The 24,472-nt window shown below is 41.0% G+C and overlaps 1 protein-coding gene across 2 annotated transcripts; it reads left to right on the top strand.

Moving 5' to 3' along the window:
• Window positions 1–2,121: 2,121 nt before the first annotated feature.
• rrp1 (ribosomal RNA processing 1) lies at window positions 2,122–23,676 on the top strand. 2 transcript variants are annotated; one of them, XM_037488575.2, is made up of 16 exons: window positions 2,122–2,345; window positions 2,850–2,932; window positions 3,540–3,597; window positions 4,239–4,324; window positions 6,270–6,331; window positions 6,402–6,531; window positions 13,569–13,633; window positions 14,283–14,491; window positions 14,738–14,841; window positions 16,562–16,659; window positions 17,138–17,157; window positions 17,269–17,406; window positions 17,778–18,991; window positions 19,083–19,217; window positions 19,687–19,750; window positions 22,463–23,676. In XM_037488575.2, exons 1-16 carry the CDS (start codon window positions 2,219–2,221, stop codon window positions 22,618–22,620), a joined length of 2,751 nt encoding a protein of 916 aa, XP_037344472.2. In that variant the 5' UTR covers window positions 2,122–2,218; the 3' UTR covers window positions 22,621–23,676. The 2 variants fall into 2 exon arrangements, with proteins under 2 accessions (XP_037344472.2, XP_037344471.2); XM_037488574.2 differs by having other exon boundaries at window positions 2,123–2,345; window positions 22,389–22,879.
• The last annotated feature ends 796 nt before the right edge of the window (window positions 23,677–24,472 follow it).

Here is a 24,472-nt window from a genome sequence, read left to right as displayed (position 1 = left end):
TTTAGTATAACGTTAGTATGTTGGCACCTTGAACAACAGCATTTAGGAAACGTGAGCTAAACAACTGCTGTTGTTACGCTGCCTCATACTTGCCAACCTTGAGACCTCAGAATCTAGGGAGATATTCAAAAGGACCGGGGGGTGTCGTCATATATATCACACACACAAACTCTGTGTAATTCGTGTAAAATGTAATTCATTTATTTAACAAATTCAATTCCTTAAGGGTTCTCCTCAGGAGGTTAGACTCTAATTTGTACAATAACAACAACACTACTCTACTTATGGTATTTGAAGGTGCAATGCTTCGCAGCCTATAGCACAGCCATTGAAGGAGCGTAGCTATGAGCAGCACCTGTGAAATTCAATTTGCAGGAATGGGGGTCGTGTCATCGCCCGGCTGGCACCTGTAGCAAAGATGCTCCCTCCCTCTCCCCCTCCCCCTTAACTCACGTTAGTCTCATCTTTTTCCGTTCTAATTGCCGCGCTTGACTTCAAGGTGTAACCTTTATTATTGTTCGGTCTGAAACGGCGCGCCCAGTGACGGATGGTGTAGCAATATTGTTGTCCGGGTGGAAATCGGGAGAAATTCGGGAGAAAGGTCGGTCCGGGAGATTTTCGGGCGGGGCTTTGAAATTCGGGAGTTTCCCGGAAAAATCGGGAGGGTTGCCCAGGGGCCCTTTCTCAATATGCGTTCTTGTGTGGACTTTTGTTCTCGTGGACTCGTGAAACATCATTAGTCTCAGCCCGAGTACTGTTCCAATTCTAAAGTCCGCATCTGGCCGAGAACGGTCATAATACCCGGATGTGACTCGCCCCGCCCATTTTACCGGGCATGCATCGGAGCAGGCTCGTCTGTTCTTGTGAGAGCCAAATATCCCAGAATGCATTTCACCTCAGCAACAGGCAACAACGACAGAGGAAAATAAACACAACTTTATGTCGAAGTTTATAAATACTACTTTTTTAAAGTAACGTAATGTAATTTAAAGTCAAAAACTAAAATAAAAACGTATTAGCAAGACCAGCTGACGTGGTGACGTCATCAAGTCAGCTGCTGTTCCAATTGCGGAAATGACCGTTCTCCGTTATCCCGAACTTGCGAGTCAGGACTCCCGAGTCTGTCTCCCGAGTCTATTCTCGCGGGAACGCGAGTCCGTTCTCGCCGTCTTAGGTATTGAGAAACGGCCCATGTCTGCGCTGCCTACACGTTAAACAGGAACTCAGTTCCCAAGCTGCTCAGACACATCTCACACGGTAGAAGCCATGAGCTGCTAGCTGTTTCTAGACGCTCTAAAGGAGCGAAGTGCTGGGATCGTTTGCTTCTGTCTCGCTCATCTATTTGACCAATCCTGCTCAAGAATGAGGTTCAGCCCGCCTGAGCTCATTTACATACGGACACAGAAATGCAGGCATAAATAAATTAAGAAATGTAGAAATCGATTTATTAAATTATGTTCTGTTTAGGTGTAAACTTATATTAATACATTAATGTATTTATTCTTTTATTTATATACCTGTATTCATTTTTTTTTATACTTAAGTCATCTTTTGTCCTCCATAGTAAACAACAGCGACACCACAGCTCCTCACAACGAGGTTTAATCAAGTGAATCCATGGTAATGGTTTGGTTAATTTCCTTCTTCCTTTTCGTTCTAACTACCTTACACCTGCAATATTTAACTTTTAAAAAAAGAGAACATTTTTTACAATAACTTTTTATTGGTGTGCGGTGAGTTTGCAAAAACGTACTTTAATACACTGACGTTTCTTCCCCATCTTTAATCAAAAGCAGTCGGCACTGACAGCACACTACCAGCAACATCATATTAAAGATGAATACATCAGACAGAGGTTCATGTATTCGTCCTCTTTAGTCCCACAGACCCAAATTTGGGTCGACATATTAGTTTTCTTGTAACCGCTAGTTCAGACTGGTAATATCTGATTCTGGGCTGGTCAAGATAATCTCAGTCCTTATATATAGTGTGCTCTTTTATTTAATTAGACAGATAAACGTGGTCCCAGCGCCAACACGGTAGGGGCAGTAATAGGTCAACGCTGTTTGCCAGCCGCTATCGTAAATGCGTCTTTTGAAAGAAGAAGAAGAAGACTCGACCTCCCCAGAAACGTCATCAATCCGCGTCTTATCAGGGAAACGTGGGAGAAGAGGAAGCGAAAAAAAACGAGCCCATTCACACGTGAATCAGTGTGAGCATGGCGTCGATTCAGGAACCAGAAGTCCAGCTAGCGCAGAAATTAGCTTCTAACGAGAAACTCGTCCGGACTAAGGCTGTGAAGAAGCTGAGGAAATATATAAATGGCAGGTCTCAAATCGCGACAGGTGAGCTAGCTACGCTGTCCGAGCTATTTAGACGGCTAACGTTAGTAAGCATGCTAGCGATAGCTATTATTAACGTTGCTTCAAAAGGTTCACAGGTTAAAGGAAGATCTATTGTTAACAGTAACTGCTTGATTCAAACAAGTTCAGTCAAAAAGCCAATCGGCCCCAGTTTAGTCGTTGGATGGTGTTGGTAGCTCTCCACTTGGTGCACACGTGTTAACTCGTATAGATCAAAGGGAGTCGTGTGCAGCAATAATCGGAACAGTAACATTGTTGTTTTTTACATATTGTATGTTTTTGCTTAAACTCAACGTCCTGCAGATCTGTATTAGTCTTATTGTCGCTTTGGATAAAAAAAAAAACGTCAGCTCAATGACATGTAATGTTAGATTATTATTATGTTTGCTCTCTAGTCCATCACTGCAGTCACTAGTATTTGTATGAAGCACGCCTGTATGCTGGACTTGCGGGACGTCTCCTCCATGTGTGTGTCCCTTTGTTCAGGTGGATTCTCCGGGGATGAGCTGCTCAAGCTGTGGAAGGGTCTGTTCTACTGCCTGTGGATGCAAGACAAGCCACTGCTCCAGGTATGCTTTGTGTGCATGGCTTACAGGGGACTGCTGGTAGTACACACTTAACCAATGTCAGACAGATGTTCATGGGGGGCTTCTGTGGTCTTCCTTCAATCAGAGGATAAACAGTTTGAACCCGAGAGCCACTAGTCCACACGTCCCCTCTGTCACATCGTTTGAGGTTCTCTGGGAGACACTTTAAGCTCTTTATGAACCCTTTTCGTGAATCTGCATTAGATGTTGACAATGGCCAAGGGAATTACTCCCGCATTGTTGCAATTTGCTCGCACTCACTGACCAGGTGACGTCCTTAAGTGGTCAGGGTTAAAGCATAGTTTATGCCAGCCCACGCGCTTGCGCGCCGCTTGCATTTTTCTAAACTCACGGATGGCGTCCTTACAGTGGACGCGTAGATGTAAATGGTCTATGGCTTGACCCCCCCACACCAGGGTGGTACCGGTTGCAACTTGAGGGAGAATAAAAACCTACTTCTGGATCAGAAGTAGGTTTTTATTCCACCTTCCTAAATATGTTATAAATTCAGGAAGGTGACTAATGTTGAAGCCGTCTCCTGCTTGATTTTATGTTTCTGTTCATGAAGTCTTCACTTTTCTTCTTTTAGGAGGAGCTATCCAACCAAATTTCTGCACTGATGCATAGCTTCCATGATGTTGACGGACGTAAGTTGACCATGGCAAATTTCATAATATTTAATGGGAGCTATATAAGAAAAGCCCTTTAGCCAGTTGCATGAGTTCTCTCTCAAATCAAGGCTCCAGACAACATAGTGATAGTTATGAATCAACAGCTTGTGAAAGTTGAGAGAAAGGATCAATTACAGAAAAGGTTAATATAATGGCATTGTTACAATATTACTGGGCAGTGTAATTTATTTATGATTATTTACACTGGCAAAGTTACTGAGCAGATGCTTGTCAATGTGTAACTTCCCACTGTTGTGTTGTGTTACATTTCATGCACTTTTCGGTAGATTTGAAGTGGCTATGTCATTGTGCCATACCCACTTTTAGGGAACTAATTCTGCCCATTTTATAACACCTAGCCTGTAGTATTCAATGGCTTTTATTAACCCAAACATCACAGATTAGAGGCCTTTACAGTCTACACCCATTGTCTTTGAACCCTCATCTCCACAAAGAACAAGCTTTTAATGGGGAGGAAAAAGAAAAGTACAAGCCATGTATTGGACCCAGGTGTTGCCAAGTCTTTAGTAAGAAATGGCATTAAACTAAACTACTTTAAACCTTAGTTATTGTGGCAACCCAGTGCAGCAGTTGTCATGATGTTCCATTTCCTGCAGAGCTATTGTATTTGGAGAGCTTCCTGCTGACCTTCAAAAGAGAGTGGACTGGTATCGACAGGCTGCGAATGGACAAGTTCTTCCAGGTTGGTGTGAAGAGCAACGATTTCCTGCTTTTCTAAATCAGCTGATGCAGGAAGATCAGAAGGTTGAGAAATAATAGATCTCAGAACTGTGGGGACCATGTACTTGGTCGTCTACTTGTTGATGCTGCAATAATCGTATGTTGTAGAAGGAATACGGCTAAAATGGCATCCTCCTCTAGTTGGTATGGGAGGGACAACCATTGTAGTGAGAGTGTGCTGCAGATCTCAGAGGAGAATTGTAAAACGCAGAGACAGAAAGGTAGGTATTAGAGCTGCACGGTACACCGGTTCAAACGGTATACCCTGAATTTCTCATTACAGTTCATACCAATGTTACACCATAACTGAAGTTGCTCTTCAGCAGGCGGCAGATTTTATTTTTACACCTCGTGAGTCATGGTTATAACTTCATAACAACAATGAATAACCCACAACACACCGGGCAAAACACCACGACACAACAGCTTGCGTAATTTAGCCTGATAAGTCATTTCCGGTGTAATAGTGCTGAATTGGCACACAGCAGATTCAAATCTGATCTGCAGATAAAGAACCTTACCTGTCAGATGAAATACTGCTGTGTTGCTTCTAGGGTTGTCACAATACAAAAATGATGACAGATACTATACCTGCCAAAATCTTACGATACAAGATACTTTCGATACAATACCACAAATAAGATAGTGGAATATTTATCTATGATAGTAATGAATTAATCATCTCTAAGGTTCCGTTTTTACTAGCTTGTTCCTGCCCACTTTTTGAACACTTAACAAATGGCATTCATATTAGTATTAACCCACAGCAAGATATTAATGAAAACGACATGGTAATATCATAGCATTGATTTTACATGGCTATGTAGGCCTATTGTACTACAGTTATTTCCATAAGGATGAATTACATCATTTTACAGATGTTTTTGAGGTGGAAAAAAACCTAAAGCTATGTGGGGTGGGTACATTATAGATGGACACATAATTAAAAGGCAATTTCCCCCCTTTATTGAAAAAGACAATGAAAATTGCATTGAGTTTGTATTATTTGGTACAATTTTGTGTGCATTCTGACCTCTTGATCACATAGGCCCACATGAGTGAAATTGTAGGTTATTTTGCTTGTATATATATTTCTGCTGGACTATTCAGTAACTTATTTGCTGTCTTGCTTTGTCTCGTCTTGCACTTGGTTGATTTTTGACAACACTGCTACAGGGCTGCCAACTCGCACGGCTTTTCCAATCCAATGTGTCACGCTAAAAAAATCTGCGCTGATTCATCTCCAACCTCGCCGAAGGTAAATGCCGCATCTGTGACGCTATTTGCCTCACGTTGGCGTGCTGGTTTGTCATAAACAAAGGGGTTTCACTAAGTTTAGCCGCTAGCAAGACATCTTGTTAGCCATGTTAGCAAGCTGGTTATAACACGCTTGGACATTGATGCTGGTCTTAAGTGCTCTCGCGTCGGCTTTGAGCGAATAGTGCCACAGATGCGCCGTTTACAGTCGGCGAGGTTGACGATGAACCAGCGCTGATTGTGGCAGCCCTGTTTTGGCTAGCTTGACAACAACTTTCCTAACAAACATCAACAAGTGTAACACAAGATAAAGCAACGCCCTTTTACCCATACATTTCCTCTTTTTGAGACCAAAAAAATGCGTAAAATAATAAATACTTGCCCAAAGTATTTTCAGATCTCACTTCTGGCATCTTTTCTGCAAGCCGATGCTTTTTTTTTTTTATGAAGTACCGGTACTAAAAATATTCAAAATCGTACCGTTTTCAACATAAGGGTACCGCGGTACCTTTCTTTTACCGGTACACTGTGCAACATTAGTTGCTTCCATGTCCTACCAAGAGATTGTACTAATTTATGGTTATTATGAAATGTTTAATATTTTAATTTCTTAGTAATTCACAGGATTATCTTCCCCTGTCTTTTGTTAGCTTGTTCGCTTCATGATCAAACAAACCTTTGAGATGCTGAAGAGGAGAAACTGGGAGAGCAGGTAATATACTATTACTTTGCCTTAATGCCATCTCCATTTAGAAGTCAATAACTATGTACTGTCTCCTCAGTGCGGTTGCCAAGTTTCTGAAGCTGCTGACAAAACACCTCCTGCAAAGCAGCAGCGGGGCACCGATCGGGTTGCAGCTCCATGTCCTGGACCTTTACATGAGCGAGCTGGCGGCTGTGGGCTCAGCAGAGGTAAAGCACTGCCATTGATTTCAAGACATTGTTGGCCTTAGTGAAAAACAAGGGTTTAAAGCTGTGTCCCAATCGTGCAGTCGACCTGGGCTGGGTCCTTCAAGGATTGCACTGGTTGAACCAAGCAGTCTCTGAAATGGGAGGGGTTTCCTAATGCCAGATGAAAAACCTGGAAAAGTCATGGATAAAAATATAATCACAAACGTTTTGGGAAAGTCATGGAAATGTTATTTATATTTTCATGTTTATTTAAGACATGACATGTTAAATAATATAATAATAACCTAAATATGAGCAGGACGCTCTGATACTCGCAGCGCAAATAGTTCGCACCGTGGTTTTGTGAACGCACCTTAATTGAAAAGTTCGATGGCCATAAAAACAGTAGCTCAGAAATCATCCACTGTGCCAGAGAAGTGTAGATTTATCCGTGGTTAGCTAGCGCTAAATATGGAATCGTGCATGTCATGAGTTCGGACAGAGGCGGGACGAGCAATTCAATTCATTTTATTTTGTATAGCCCAAAATCGCAAATTACAAATTTGCCTCAGAGGGCTTTACAGTCTGTACACATGCAACATCCTCTGTCCCGAAACCCTCACATTGGCACAGGAAAAACTCCCCAAAATATGAAAAAACCCTTCGATGGGGGAAAAAAAGGGAAGAAACCTTAGGGAGAACGTCAGAGGAGGGATCCCTCTCCCGGGATGGACAGACTGCAATGGATGTCATGTGTGCAGAATGTAAGTAATGTGGAGGTAGGACAGTTAGATACTTCAAACATGGGACAACGGCATTAACTGCTAAAGGAAGCTGCTGCTAGCGAAGCTGCTGCTAGCGAAGCTACTACAGGAACCACATCAGAGGGCAACGCAGCAAAGCGTCAACTTAAAATACTATCAATACATTCTGTCACACGGTATAAACAATATGCTCTCGTGCCTCATGCAGCTCTTCTGTGTTGCACCTGCTGCATTCATGACGTCTAGACATCGAGCGTCAATCCAACATAAACACTTTCAATATGTTACATATCTTTAGTTCCGGCACAATGAACATACATTAAATCATTAATACTCCCAAAATTCCAACGAAGTAATACATACACAATGATAACAGTTCATACCATTTTTTTTTTAACTTTTCATTTATATTTTTTCACAGAACAAAAACAAGGAACATTATCTGGGACTAGGGCTAAAAAAAAATTATAACAAAAATATATACTGTGTACATACATGTATATCTTGCTGCATCTAATATGAATAATTGCATCTCAACAGACACAATACCATAATGTAGAGCCATATCATTTATAAATTTAAATATTCTTTAACCATGTGCTATCCCTGGGTACAAAGGTCAGTTTTCAGTTGTAATAATGCAGTCATTTTTCCATCAAATAAATCTGCCTCAGTCTGTTTCCATTCAGTAACAGTTGGTGATTTCACAGACCTCCAATTAACAGTAATGTTTTTTTGGGCAATTAGCAGTAGTACACGTGAAATGTATCTTTGGTCAGCATTGAAAACATCCACTGATATAACACCCAATAAGACAAACTGTACATTCGATGGTACTTCTCTTTTTTACAATTTTCTCCATCTCCTTTGATATTTTCCCAGTACGCAAGGGTTATTGGACAATCCCAAAATATGTGTGTATGGTCCCCTAATTTACCACATTGTCTCCAACATAAAGCTACAGATGGGTTCTTTACAAAATTTGAAATAGCCAAAGAAGTATGAAAATAGCGTATTTTAACTTTCCAGTCAAATTCCTTCCACTATTGACTATTATTTCCCTTATGACATCTATAACAGAGTTTATCCCATAACTCCTCCTCTATTACTGTATTGGCTTCTATTTCCCATTTTTCCTTAATGTTGTACGTGTTTCCAACCGTTTCTGATATCTTTTATAAAGATGAGAAACCCGTTTACCAACAGCGAGGCGTTTTTCAGAAACTGAGAAAGTATTGTTCAATGCCATTTGGGATTTTCCCGATTCTTTTTCCTTATGGTTCGTAATGTATGTAATGTCTAATTTGCAAATCTATAAAAATCACTTGAGGGAAGATCAAATTGTTCCTGGAGTTATCTGAAAGACTAAGTGAGTTTCTTCAAAGAGCTGGTTAAAAACAAAGAGGCCCTTATAAAACCATGGTCCCACATTGAAGGTGGAAAATCTACATTACCCACTATGGGCATAGCTCGAGAAATTGTTCCAACATCTTTAAGCATTTTCTTTACTTCCACCCATACTTTGATTGTATGTTTTATCTATTCATTCTCAATATTCATTTTATTGACATGTTTTAGATCCATAAAGGGTAGGACAGACAGTTGTGCACCCCTAACTTCCCCTTGCTCTATTTGGGTCCACTCTGCTTCCCCATATCCACTGATCCAAGTCCCAATTGCTGTTAATTGAGCTGCCCAATAATACAATTTTTTTTATTTGGCAAAGCCAAACCTCCTTTATCTTTAGCCAGATGAAGTGTTTTAAGTTTAATTCTGGGCCTTATAAATTTATAAATTAACATATTTAACATATTAAAAGTGGAAGTTGGAACTCGTATGGGAAATGATTGAAACAGAAATAAAAGACGTGGGGTCAGGTTCATCCTTACCCCAGTCTCAACTCTGCCGAGCAGAGATAAAGGAAGAACCTCCCAACGAACTAGGTCACTCCTTATTTTATTAATTAGTTTATTGTAGTTTGCTTCAAAAGTCTTGTAGTTTCAGGTGTGACAATAATCCCCAAGTACCTAAATCCATGTTTAGACCAATGAAATGACACCATCTCGTTTAGTTGTTTAGGCCATATTCCTGATATCATTATTGCCTCTGATTTATTTTGATTTTGTATCCAGAAATGTCTCCATAGTCTTTTAGGCATTGCATTAGTCGAGGTATTTAAGTAAGGTTATGTTTTATAAAGAGCAGGATGTCGTCAGCAAAAAGGGAGACTGAACTCTCCCCCCACCATCCTCCACCCCCTCAATCTGGACATCCCGACAAATTGCCTCCGCCAGAGGCTCGATACTGAGAGCAAAAAGAATGGGACAGAGAATCACCCTGTCTTACGCCTCTCCCTATATTAAAGAAGTCAGAGCATTGTCCGTTAACTCGAATTCTTGATTTGGGATTCTCGTACAACAGCCGAAAACAAAAAGTAAATTATTCACTGAAGCCCATCTCCATTAATGTTTGTTTTTAAAAACTTCCAATCTACCCGATCAAATGCTTTCTCAGCATCTAAGCCGAGAAGCATTGACGTTTGTGTACCCTTTGCCATGAGTGACTGCAAGTTTAGTGCTCTTCTTGTATTTGTCCCTTGGTGACCTGAAATGAACCCTGTCTGATCTGATTTTACTAATGTATTTTTGTACTCTAGTTGCTAAAATAGATGTTAATATATTATAATCCACACACAGGAGGCTAATAGGTCGATAACTAGAACACTGCAATGGGTATTTTCCTTCCTTATGCAGGACTGAGATCGCCTCAGACCATGACTCTGGAGGGTCCCCTGAATTTAACACACAATTATATAACTTGCATAGTACTGGAGTGAGGTCATCAGCAAACACTTTACAGGAATTGACGGGTTCATCAGCGAACCTGTCTATTCCTGGCGTTTTATTTTTTAATTTAATACGTTTCTTTCACCTCAGTTTCTCTAATTGGCTCTACTTAACGCAGAGGCTTCATCCTCCGTCAGCTTGTCTAATTTCAGATTTTTAAAGAAATCGTGCATTTTTTCTTTTAATTCCTGATGTTGACCCTTATATAACTTCATAATATTTGGCAAAGGCATTTGCTACTGCTTTTGGGCTAGTTTCGACATCGTTAGAATAAGGTTGTTTAATTTTAGGAATTGTTCGACTAGCTTGTGCCTTCTGCAGTTGGAATGATAATAACCTGCTAGCCTTGTTTCCTAATTCATAGTATTTTCTGTCAACAATCCTAAGGGCACCCTCCTATTAATTAGACTTTTTACATTCTGCTTTGAGATTTTGAGGATGATGGTAATTTATCTATTCTATTATTCAGTATGCAATTTAAGTCCACACCCAATAACAAAAGACCCCATAATCTGCTACCAAATGTGCATGCTTTTTGAAAAATTGTGGACAATCTTCATTTGGTGCATTCAAGAGTTAATTTAAAACCAGCCATCCTCCCTATGACCATAACGTAGCGACCCTCCGTAGCCTGGAAACATTTTTCACAATGAAAGTACAGACTTACTAAATAGTATAGCTACACCTCTTTTTACGTTTCCCATAAGAGCTACTGTACACCTGATCCACCCATTCCCTTTTTAAATTTTGATGTTCTGTTTCTGTGAGGTGAGTTTCTTGAAGTAAGGCTATAGAGCACTGCATTTTCTTCAACTGTCCTAGTATCTTTTTTCTTTTAATTGGGTTGTTTATTCCTTTTATATTGTAAGTAATTAAATTAAACACAGCCCAAACCTCTCATGAACATCTGTTAAATAAAAGCAAGTAAAATAATTTAACTGCAAATGTACAAAGTTGAACAAATTGCAACTTGCCTCAGATAGAACACAACAATAACCGTATGAACATAGAACAGAACTTCTACATTTCCAGTCAGACATAGCGAATAAACAATAACCATGTCTGACCCCCGGTGATAATGGAACAGAGAGTGGTGACCTAATCCCTCTGTAGAGAAATGCACCCAGTGTACAATAGTGACCCAAATTACACTAACATGTAAGAAAGGTCTTAGTGAGTGTGAACCACTCATGTATACCTCAAGATTCCGTCAGACCTTTTTCTTATTTTGGCCCTTTGTGACAACTTTGCGTTTTGTATTGTACTATTATTGCTTTCAGTCTATGTATTGTTCATACACACTTAACATTGTGTACCTGAAACTAGTTGTAAGTGTTATATACCTCCGACTACTCATCTTTATCTTCTTCCTGAATCATAGCCTTCAGGTCAGCTATCGCCAGCATGTTGGTTCTCCTCCTTTTCCCGCTGATGTTCCATCCTCCAGTTTCTCCTCGATGCGCTTTCTCTCTCCGCACTGCCCCTCTACACCCATCTCTCAAATATCCGCGGCGTCTGTCAGCGGGGGAAAAGTCCTCTCTCCCGAGTCCATCTTGACCTTCAGTCGAGCTGGATACAGGCACTTTGCCTGAATGTCCCTCTGCCTTAGCTGCTTGACGACTGCGTGAACCTTCGCTTGCTTCTTTTGCAGCTCAGGAGAATAGTCTTGGTCCAGGTTAGGTGTTAACGTCAGTACTTTGGGAAGCAAGGCTTTCACAAACACTGCCACGTCTCCATGTTCACTCTCCTCTGGTATTTGAAATATTCTAAGGTTATTTCTCCTCAGCCTGTTCTGCAAATCGTCACAAACAGCTGAGAGCTGTTTTTCTCGTTGAAACAGGTACCGTATCACACGGTGCTGCCCTGCCCCCGCATCTTCCGCGACGCTCACTCTCCCCTCCAGCTCATCGATCCTCTGCTGGTGGTCACCGAGCTGCTCCTTAATCTGTCAGTCTTTTCCAAACGTTCAAGGGTCTTTGTTTGTTGATGTCCCTGGCTGTTTTCTTTGTGGAATCTTCTCATTTCTTGTATTAAGGACATTTCGCCCTCACCTGCTCTTCGCGGCTACCGCTAGTAGCATCTAAACTAGCGCTGTTTGTTTGTTGTCAGTTTCTTTCAAATGTCCTGACTTTCCTTGTCCTCTTGTTTTGGATGTGGTAGTCATCTTGTTTTCCACCCTGAAGGCTTTATATATCTATATGTCACTGTTTTCTAACTTATTCCCGACGCCTCGTCTCTAAACCTGCTCTTCCAATCATGTCACCGGAAGCCTGTAATTTGAAGTAAAAAATTATTGTGTTGGCTTAGGCACCGCTATGTTTTAGCACTGGTATCAGGAAAACCTCATCCATAGTGGATAATTGTAAACCTAAAAACATATTTTATTGGGGCCTAAATGAATGTAGGGGAAACACTGTATACATTTTGGAATTCTCATTGTTTAGTTTCTCACTTTTATGTATACAGATATTTCACAAACCTTTTGGTCATGGAAATGCGTTGGTTAATGTGTATGAACCCTGTAATGCTGCGTTCACACCAAAAGCGAAGCAAATTATTCACGACTACATTCCATGAAAAGTCAATGCATAGACGTTAATGGTTGCAGAGAAAAACGATTTTCAACGGGCAGTCTGGAGCCCTGTTTTTTTTAATTATTTTTTTTTATTTTGTGACATTTGTGTAATTTCCACAACCGGTACGGAGCAGAAAAGGTTTTTATTTCCGTGGTGGATAGCGAAAATGCAAGATTTTGGTGTGAACGCAGCATAAGGCTGGGCAGCATGCCCAAAAACGTGCATCATGGAATTTTGAATTCACATTCACTTCCTGCTTCCTTTTTACCTCCCATGTCTCCATGGTTACGCCCCTTTCTCTTGAAGACCTTGAATTCAGTCCCTTTAGTCTGTTAGTAATAGCAAATTAAAAATTATGACAAGTTAATACAAATGTAATCAGCATAATAAATACATTAAATTAGTACTACAAAATGTAAGTGCAAATATGCATTTAAAAGTAAAGAGTGCAAATAAAGTTTTAAAAGTCACTCGTGTCAAGTATGCATGTTGAGGGTGTTCTGTCCAGTCTCCATCTGAGGGTGCACGAGCCTCTGAAGGACAAACGTGTGCATGCCCCTTTACTTTAAGTGAAAAAAACACTGCTTTAATTATCACATTGTAGGTTTTAGTAGCATGAGCGCAGCACCCCCTCCCCTCCCCACGAGGCTGCCAGCATTGCAGCTACGCAATTTGTTGAGGCGACAGGTCAGCAAACAGTGGTGTCTGGTAGTGACTGCGGAATCCAGGTTCCTGGTAGTGGTCAAATCAATGCATAGCAATGTGTAATTGTTAGTAGCTTGTGTGTGATCATCATTCAGCGACCTCCTGCCTGTCCATACTCCACCTACTGTCCAATCACAAGGATCCTCATGTTTTTTTTCCTTTCACAGCTCACGGCCGATCAGAATTTGATATTTATCGAGCCATTCTGCAAAACTGCTGCCAAGACCAAGGAGTAAGTCCACGTCAGTTCACCTGTTTGTTTCATTTATTCTGCAGCTTTTGTCCAATTGAGCTAATAATGAAGTTACTGAGAATGGAGAATGCTGCTGTAGTGCTCAATAGGATGTTACAGAGCTGTATCCCAATTCATTTTATTTTGTATAGCTCAAATTGGCAAATTACAAATTTACTTTAGAGGGCTACAATGTGTACACATGCAACATTCTCTGTCCCAAATCAATGTCGGAGTTGTGTTTGTAGGTATGTTTTCATGAAATTGTCTGTATTTGATGATGGTGCAGCAGTTGGCTGTCAAATTTCCAATTGTCTGATTAGCCGGATTGGAAACGTCTGTACTGATGATGAAAGCTAACTGCTTAATATAAGGAATTTCGGTTGCAAGCCATTCATCACGCTGCTCAATGCACAGCAGGGCTCAATTTTCTTATTAAAGGTGTCTAATACACAATCCATTAAACACAAGCCTGAGTGTATTCCTCTGTCTAGAGAATCTAAACTGTTGCATGGTTGTGTATGGAAATTTCCTTTGTACTTCAAATGTGCACGTAGACTAAAGGAGCTTTTTTGTGTTAAATATGAATGGTCTGCGTCTACCCCCGTCCCATTACTTCATCTGTTCCTTGTGTTCCTGTTTTTTCCAGTCGGTGTCTCTTCAGTGCCATCTGCAACAGCCTCCTCAGCACTATTATTGACCAGGCCCCCTTCGCTATTGAAGATCTGATGAAGGAGTTGAAAGCAGCTGAGGACTCTGACGCCGACTCAGGACAGGCTTCTGAAGACGACGACAACAAACTAAATGAGAACTTAAGCAAACCGGTCGGGAGGAAAAGGCCACGGAAGCAGATAAACGGTAACAGTAACCCGTTGGTGGAGCAGCCTATGATGAGACTCCATGAGAGCGTCATGGTATCAAATGGATGGATGTTCTTGGTGGGCTAGGTGGGCCCCATTCGGCTTTGGTACCAACACAGCGATGTCTCTTTTGATGTTTATCCATGCAAGGTTCTCATTACTGTTGACAAAGATGGTAAACAGTGTTTCACTGCATGTAGTAGCTAGTGGGATTTTTTTGTCAATTTTCTTTTCTCTGTTTCAGGTAATGCATCCAATGACAGTGATAGTGACGATGCTGGGCTTCTTCAAGGGAAAGACTCAGACACAGAGGTGTCTTGCAATAACTACATTGGACATGTCCTACAGGTGAGGACTGTTTATTTTTTAAATTGGTTTTTGTTTTTAGAACACTGTTAATACTCAATTAAATCAAACCACCTCACTAATGAGTCCTTAAACCTCAAAGATTACTCTTATCCCTCGGCCCATAGCTGATGGTTTTAAGTTAAATACCCGAAATAAGATTTGTGATTAGGGTTAGGGTTAAAATACTTAAGTAAATGCCCGCCCTGTGAATTGTAATGCTTTGACGTGTCTTAAACCAGCGTTTACGTGCTCAATTCAGTTAGGCCCTGCATCACTGAAAGTCATAGCCATTCGGCAACTTCTAATTCTGCCGAGTTGAGGGCAATGAAAAGTGTCTCAAACTGCTCAAACTTTCTCTCTGGTGACCATCAGGGGGCGGCGACTCTGGTCCTGTAGAAGTCGATAAGGAAAAATGAATCCATTCACTCGGTGAACATTATAAACATGAGTTCATGGTCTCTTCTTCAGTACATGTATTACTAAATGATGATCCTGTTTCAGAAACAATGTTTTTAAAATAGTGAGTTTCAGGGTTTGTACGGTCATGAAAAAACCTGGAAAAGCCATGGAATTTTAAAATGCTCATTTCCAGGCCTGAAAAATAAAAAATAAGATCGCCAACGTTTTGGAATAGTCATGGAAATTTGTTATATTTATATTTTCTTTTGGTTCGTTTAAGAAGTTTCAAATAATTCATAATTTTAAAGAGAAGCTTGAAATGTGAGCAGGACGCTCTCATACTCGCACTGTGGTTTTGTGGACGCACCTTAAGTGAAAAGTTCGATGGCCATAAAAACAGTAGCTCAGGAATCATCCACTGTGCCAGGGGTGTAGATTTAACCGTGGTTAGCTAACGGTACATATGGAAAAGTGCATGTCATGAGTTACGACAGAGACCCGGGACGAGCAGACTGTAATGTGGAGGCAGGACAGTTAGATATTTCAAACATGCTAGCGAAGCTACACGCCAAGCAGCACGTCTCTCTTCGGTCACAGCCTCCGTACAAGACAACGACGTGCTGCCAGTCTGCTGGCGGGAGTTCAGAGTTGTAAACCGGGGGTGTGGCGTTGTTCCTTCGGTGTGGTTTGTCATTGAGCTGCAGACGCGTGTTTTTTTTTCTTACGCAAATGACTGGAGATTGTATGATTATTTTCGCTTGGTCTTCGTCAACAACACTAGAATCACCAGAAGCGTGTGTTGGTTCAGGCACTCTTTAGGCAGTGGTTTGTTTTCAAAGTATCGTATTAGCACTGGTATCAGGAAAACGCCAAACGATACTCATCCATAGTGGATAATTGTAAACATGAAAGCATACTTTCTTGGGCCCCTAATTGAATGTAGGGGAAACACTGTGTATACCTTTTTGGAATTCTCATTGAATACATAAAAAGTTAGAAAAGATTTTAACAGATTTCACAAACCTTTTTGTCATGGAAATTTAGTTTGAAGTCATGGAAATCCATTGGTCAAAATGTGTATGAACCCTGGGGTTTTATGCAAAGTTAAATTTCTTGAACTGCAGAAACCATGTGAATGACTAATATAAAATAAAGATTTATTGTAGGAATTCAACATGGTTTCTTTATAAGATGTCCAATAGATGGTTTTATGGATCAGGCAAAGCTTTCTCTCTGTTCCAAGAATAATTCTTAGATTGTAAAGTGTACAATGAGTGACGTAGAATGTGGATATTTCTTATGAGGCTTTTGTATTTTATAGTTTAACTATGGCGCCCTGGCAGACCGTCTGTTTGAGCTGGCCAGTCGCAGAAGCACTCTCAGCCGGAACAGACAGAGACTCTACAAGATTGTCAAAGTGTGAGTAGACCTGTAACACTTCACCTTTGTCTTCTACACATAGTTGTACTTGATGTTGTGGCGTAAATTGTTCCCGCCAGTGCTGTTTATCCTGCATCATGTTGCTTTTGATACATTTACTACCAGTATCAGAAAGGCCTTCGATACAGCCTGAAGTAGATGTTTAGACTAGCACTACACGCACCATGATCCTGATAAAGCCACATGATGAACAGCATATCCCTTTGGATAGCTAGTTAGCTGCTGAATGTAACGGATCTGGGTTGATTATAAAGACTAATGTCAAAATTAGATTTATTTTCTTGGGAAGGGGCAGCAGGGACGTGGTTGAAAATAGTTGTTTTTTGAAAGCTATAAGCAAATTTTGTTTGGAACTATATTGTTGGTATAAGGATTTTCTCCTTGCCTGCACTATGAAGGGTCTTTGCCTCCATGTAAACACATCTGTTTTCTTCTTTCTCTGGTGTGTGGGTGACAGACTGCGTGATCTGAATGAAGGTAAGCGTTGATCATACCTTTTTCTTTTTTTTTCTTCACTTTCTGATAACAGGATTGTTCTCGATTGACCTTGTCTTTCTTCGCTCAGTCTAATCCTGGATTTCCTCTTAGGCATCTTTCCTCAGGATGAGTATCCAGAGGAGGTCTCTACAGATGAAGATGACGACATGTTCGGCAGCAGGAAGAGGATGAAAAGAGTTGCAGGTCACACGGAGGGTAAAGATGGGGGTGTGCCAGAAGCAAAGAAAGGTAAGGCTACGTTTGCTTTCTGCCTATGCAACATTTTTCACTCTGCTGTAAACTGTATGGATTCCTGAGGCCAAATCCAGTTTGATTTCATACTTTAACCAGGACACTGTATCACATGTATTGAGGGGTGGGGACAGGCGGGCAGCTACTGTGAGCAATATACAGGTGTTGTTTTGTAGTATACTACAAAAGCTATATTTGAATGTCGCCAAACAGTTGCATGATTTCCTTTTTGATCTTGAGGACCAAATGAGCTCAATTATATTAGTTTGTGATGACAATGGTGGTTCTCTGATAAAACTCAACGGGGTGCTGCCTGTGACTGGAATATGTTCTGTCATTTCATTTTTGATCTAACCTGTCTATTTCAGGGGGGCAAAAGGCATCCACACCTGACAAACGGAGCAAGAATTCTGTGAAAGATGACAATAAACCAGCTGACCTGACTGCAAATAAAAAGAAAAGGAAGAAGAAAGCCATGCAGGATGGCGGTGCAGAACAAATGCACACTGTAGCTCGAAGTACGATTACAGAGACTGAAGGAAGCCTACCTTGTTCACAGAGAAAAAAAGCACAAACGCAAAGCTCTCTGAACTCTGTGACCGTGGCAGAGGGCCAGTCAGAAGCAGTGCTCCTCTCCGAAGGACCGACACGGCCCACAGTTAGCGCCATAGAAAAAAACGGCCAACCGGGTGACTGCAACAACAGGCCTTGTCAGACTGCAGAGCCAGCGGAGGCGCAGCAGGCTCCTCTTGGAACAAAGCCAGACATGTCCTCTGAACCCCATGCTGTCTCAGGGAAAAAGAAGGGCCTGAAGGCGATGTTACACATGGATGAGGTGGGGGCCAAACTGCACATCAATACTGAAGCAGAGATCATTCAATGTGTAGAGTCTGCAGAAAAAAACATTGCAACAAAACCTGAAACTGATTGTACCACCCCTGCCAAGAGGAAGAGACGCCCAACAGCGAAGAACCTCAAGGAAGCCGAAGTGAACGCTGTGGGCACATCAATATGTTGTCAAGTTTCAAAGGAAGATGACTCTAACATAGGACTTAAGACGCAAACTGATTCTTTAACCCCATGCAATGACAGTAAAGGAAGTAACCCCCTCCCTGAGGCCCAGTTAGAGGAAGAGGAAAAACCCACCAATGCTGGAGTTGGATCCGTTGTTGAGGAAGCCTCACAAGATACCACCACGGCGCCACTTCCAAAGAAGAAAAAGACAAAAAGCAAGCAGGAAGATGCTTCCCATGATCCAAGCACTGTGCTCCGACTGAACAAGAAGAAAAAGCCCCAAATGTCGAGGAAGACTGGAGAGGGACATGCGGCTGCTGAGAAGTCTCCGTGTGACATCACCGTGACAGCACCAGCAAATAATAAAAGAAAAGAGTTGCCGGTAGTTTGCAGTGAAGTTGCAAAGCCCACATTGGCTGCAACTGAAGTGGTCTGTCCCTCTGGAAAACCACAGAAGAAAAGGAAGATCCCTGTGGTCTTTGAGTACGAGGTGGACGAGTTGGAGGCGGCATTGATCAATGGGGTCGCAGATGATGACTCAGTTACCAAGAAGTCTGAACCAGACTGCGTGAGTGTGAATGAGGTTGAAGGGCTCAAGGGGATAAAACTGAATTCCCTAACTATCTGACACTGACACATAACTAACTTCTACTTTTCAGGGCATTGGAGAGTCATCCACTCCTATTCGCACTAAGAAGTCACAGAAGACTTCTTCAGACTTCTGCACTTTTCAGAGCAACATCACAGTGCCAATGCCATTGTTCTTCAAAACTAAGGGGAGCGCCAGCAAGAAGGTGAAGTGGTTCACACTAATACCACAAACTGAGGTGTGACCGTGAAAAATGATCCGTAGCGCCGAAATCGAGAACAAGTTTATATCAAATATTTTTATTTTTCAAATTGCTCATACCAATGGGATGGTCAAAATGTCCTGTATTGTGTCAATTCTACTGAAGTTACAGATGCAGCTATGCATTGGCTAACAGCTCTCTACTTCCTCCCATGTTACACAAGCATGACTGGTTAGATGCTTGTGTAACATGCAAAAGGCTGTCGGATTCTCATTTAGTAATGTTAGAATGTATATGTTCCTCTGTCAAGAGCTTTAACCAAACCTGAGAGCTCTGTTGGTAAGAAGGTATGATTAAAAAAAAGACCTGATTCCACCTTGTTTTGATTTTTTTTCATTTGTCTCATAGAATAAATGGAACCAATGATTTGTTACCTAACCATGACTGTCTTTTTTTCTTTTTGATTTCACAGAATCAAACTCCCAAATCAGAATCCAAGAAGGTGACCTTTGGTCTCAAGAATAATAAGACTGCTGGTAAGAAATGTGACACCTTTTGAATTATAATGAATGTATAATGAATACTGAAGGAATTCTAAGTCTAAATATGAAGGATGTATTTAAAAGAAGCCACAACTTCATATTAATAGATGTAGAAATAGGGAGGCATATCTCTTTGGATGGACATCTAGTTCCCAGTAAGAGTCAGGAGTTGGGACACTTTCTCATTCAATGGTTTTGCTTCATAATTTTTCTACACTATAGCTTAATATTGAAGACTTTAAAGGAACGTGTATTAAATGATGTGGGTAACAAAAAATGCTTTACACGATTTTCATTTGAGACCTTTTGCTTAAAGCTTTGCACACTGTTGGCGTTCTTTGAACCAGCTCCAGGAGGGGGTGACCTGGAAGGTTCTTAAACAGTCTTGAAGGAGTCCCAAAGGTGCTGAGCTCTTGTTGGCCGCTTTGCTTCACTCTGCGGTCCAACTCATCCTAGACCCTGCCATGTGGGTTGATTGTTGAGGTCAGGTCATGTGACGCAGCACTCATCACGCTCCTTCTTGGTCAAATAGCCCTCACAGAGCCTGGCGGTGTGTTGAGGGTAATGTTGCACAGTGTACCGGTACTAAAATAACTTTTATATTTTTAGTACCGGCACGTCATTAAAAAAGCACACAACAAGAGCGCACTCACCGTCTCACTACCTGTCAGGCTGCCTGCATGCATTGATCGCCCATGCAACAGGCAGCCGTCACTCACATAGTTATTTCAACCAGCATGTTTTTTTTTTTGCGTAAAAATTGGATCTGCGTGTGAAAACATGCAAAAGCGTCGGGGAAACCGTGAGAGATGGCAGCCCTGTAGCTATGTTGACTAGCCCAACATTTTTCCTAAGAGTCAAACATCAAGCAAGTGCAACACAAGACAAAGCATGGCGGCAAATAAGTTACTGAATAGTCCAGCAGAAATATATACATGCAAAATAACCTACAATTTCACTCATGTGGGCCTATATGATCATGAGATCAGAATGCGCAGAAAATTGTACCAAATACACACTTGATGCTATTTTCATTGTTGTTTTTCAATAAAGGGGGAAAATTATCCTTTAATTATGTGTCTAACTTTAATGTACCCAACCCACATAGCTTTAGTTTTTTTCCCACCTGAAACCCACATCTGTAAAATTATGTCCATAGGTATATGGACAACTATGTAGACACATAGGACGATACGGACAATAGGCCTACATAGCTGTGTATAATCAATGCTATGATTTTACCATGTCGTCTTCATTAATATCTTGCTGTGGGCTAATACTAATATGAATGCCATTCAAAAAGCTGGGCAGGAACAAGCTGGTAAAAAAGGGAACCTTACAGATGTTTTTATTACTATAATAGATAAATATTCCAGTATCGTATTTGTGGTATCGTAAAATTTGGCAGGTATAGTATCGAAGTCATAATTTTCGTATCGTGACCACCTCAGAGCGTTGACTTCACATGAGGTTTCATTCAAAGATTGACAGTCCATCACTTAGAACAGGAAGGTCAGTCGTTACTTGAGTACTTGTCTTTACTTGAGTACATGTTGGAATAGCCCTGTTCACTGTATAGAACTGTGCACCAACCCTGCACAAAACAATGCTGTCTCAAACACATTAAGTAGACAAGATATGACTCTTGACAAGGCACACGTGTTAATGGAGAAACATCCCATGTGAACCTTGTGAAGCTGGGTGAAAGAATGCTAAGAGTGCCAAGTCATCAAAGCAAAAGGTCTAAAGAATACAACCTTCTGGTTTGTTGAGCATTTTGTTTACCACATCATCTGTATTCATAGTTCACAGCTGTGATGTCTACAGAGGACCACCGCTGTGTCCCTAAAAGACGGTGGTTTAGTAGTAGTCGGTCCGCTGGTGACCTCTGTCCGCTGCCTTCGGTCGGTTATCAAAACATTGGCCAAATGACTCGTTTCAGACTTATGAGCAAATTCAGAATCCTTTTGTGTTCATTTCTAAAGCCTCGCATTAAGACGTACAGTCAAGTCCATAAATATGGACTGTTAATGTACAAATGCCAGTTGTCTATTACTGAATCTTAGACACAAACCACACTGATGGCACTGAAAGAGTTAAAGCCTCATTATTATTCGACATGGCTAAAATCCGGTCACCATGCTAGCCGACAAGCCGAAGTTGTATTGGGTGGTCGCTCCTTTTGCGTGACGCACGCTCCTGATCTTGAATCTAGAATCGATTTTGCTCTTCCTTGGGTTCCCGGATGTTGCGGTTGGATTTTTTGCAGTTGAATATTTTAACGTTGAAAAACATTCGGATACAATTTCAATGCATAAATATTCAGTGCTAGAAATTCACTCACATTTTTCTTTCAAAATCCGATGACAGATTTACTGAATTTTGTGCAACAAAGGGAATGAGGAAAAAGTTGAATCATTGGTAATTAACATTAAGTTGCTTTTCTAAACTGTAGAAACTATTATGTTTCCTATTTAGCAATGTTTCAGAATAGGAATTAAGAATTCAAAGTACAATCCATTTCTAGATGAGGATATTGCCAACACTTCCCAGTGATTAAAATGAAACCTTAAGATGTTGAATGCATTCAAAGTAAATCTGTACCTGGTTACTTGTCTTTGTCATGGTGTAGAGTTTCGGAAGACTGACCGCAGCCTGCTGGTAAGTCCAGACGGCTCATTAAGAGTGCCCTTTGACCCCAAACAGAAACCAAAGTTTGGGGTCTTGAAGTCTCCTCCCACACCGCTCTCTGGCAGAAAGGTTCCGAAGGCCAACAGGAGGACCAGCATGAATACTCCAAAGAGTATGCCGAAACGACGGCCCTCTGCAGCAGACTTCTTCTAACAGACGTAGTTGTTTCCTGAATAGACTGATTTCTACACCCTGTCCTTTGGAGAGCAAAGCGGTGGTGTTTCTATTTGTACCCAAAATCTGTTGCTCGTTGGCCTCACTGAGTTAACATTTGAATAGTTAGTTGCTCCTTACAGTTCTTCCAAATTAATCAACTTTTCAGTTAATGTAATTGAGTTTGATACAACGCAAAATAAATTATATTTTGGGAAGAAATTGTCCTTTTTTTTAAGTAGAGGAAATTGATTTATCATATCACGAAGAGTTCATGTGAACCGCATGCAAGAATCAAATTTGAAATGGGCTGCTGGCAGGTGCACCTACTGTCTCAAATCCCATCTGCACAGAAACTGGTGGGCAAAACAAATTTAACAAAGAATGGCTGTGGATCTCTTTTCTGACCGTTTCTGTTGATTAATTGCAAACTGTCCCGTTGGTTTTCAGACCAATTAGTTTTGGGCTGTCAGTTCAGAGACTTTGGTTAATCCATAGTAATGGTGGGGGTGTTTCCAGTCACTGCCCAATCTGGTGGGAGATGACCTGTAGTTGGATGCTGAAGGTCTGGGCTTGGGCTGTGTGGGACCAGGGCAGTGGTTTGTAATGGGGACAGTGGAGGAGGACGCGAAGGGTGGATCATGGCTGGAGAGTTGGAGGAACAACACACATCTCTTGTATATCACTCCATCTGATTCTCATAAATGTAATAATCAGAATTAATCCAATCTCACATATCAGTCACTTTTACTTGTCCATCTCTTACTCCCTCTCCTCCTTACATGAAACCATATTCTTTCCATCAGCAGATCTGTGATGGAAAGTGTAATGTCTATTTGGTCTAATTTCTTCGGTGGGAATAAAGGGAGACATGTCTCTAAAAAATACAAATTAACATGTAAACCTTTGAATTTTGTGAATCGCCTAAAATAAAACAGCCCTCTAAATCAAAATCTATTTTCTTTCCTATATCCAGCTTTTAATGGAGTAACTAAACCACGTGGAAATTATCTACCAAAATGGGTAGAACGTAAAATGAAGCTCAACAGTAGGATTGGCTGAAACCCCTCCCCAAAAATCTGGACTAAGTGTACAATAAAACATTGAACAAAATTATGAAATCAGTTTTTTTTTTTTAAGGTAAAATCATGCTGGATGCTTTACTTTTGCTCTGGTTTTGCCAAGGTTTGTTTATCTGTGTCTTCAGCCTCCTCGGTTAGAGCTCATTTTCTTTGTTAGCTTCTTGCTTCACTGAGGAAATGTACATAAGCACTGCCGTGTGGACATTTTCTGGACGGTGCGTGGACGATACTTCTGGTTCCAACGAGGAAGCTATCCAAAAGAAAAAAACCTATGTGCAGGACAATCGTTACTAAGCCAATTTGCTCAACTTGGCCTCCAACCCCTCATGGCTGTAAACATCACAAATTATACAACTAATCAACAAACCTATATTCAATTAAATTCATTTTATTTTGTATCAACCGAAATAGCAAATTAGAAATTTGCCTACAAAAGGCTTTACAGTCTGTACACATGCAACATTCTGTCCTGAAACCCTCACAAACTCCCCAAAAAATGAAAAAGCCTTCAATGGGGAAAAAGGGAAGAAACCAAAGGAAGAACGTCAGAGGAGGGATCCCTCTCCTGAGATGGACAGACTGCAATGGGTGTCATGTGTACAGAATAAACAATGTAAAAGATGTTCAATACATTGAATTCCTCTAACAGATGATACAAATAATTGCAAGTGGCAGACCAAGTACAGCAGGTCTACCGCAGGGGCAACCACCATCCACAGAGGCTTCTGTAGGGAGGGGAAGCACAAAGATGTTGGTTTATGATGACATCATTATGAATCATATTTAAAAT

The sequence above is a fragment of the Pungitius pungitius genome, chromosome 10, assembly GCF_949316345.1.
Source record: "Pungitius pungitius chromosome 10, fPunPun2.1, whole genome shotgun sequence".
Lineage (NCBI taxonomy): Eukaryota > Metazoa > Chordata > Actinopteri > Perciformes > Gasterosteidae > Pungitius > Pungitius pungitius.
Note: the sequence above shows the minus strand (reverse complement) of the source record. Positions and strands in the feature narration are given on the sequence as shown.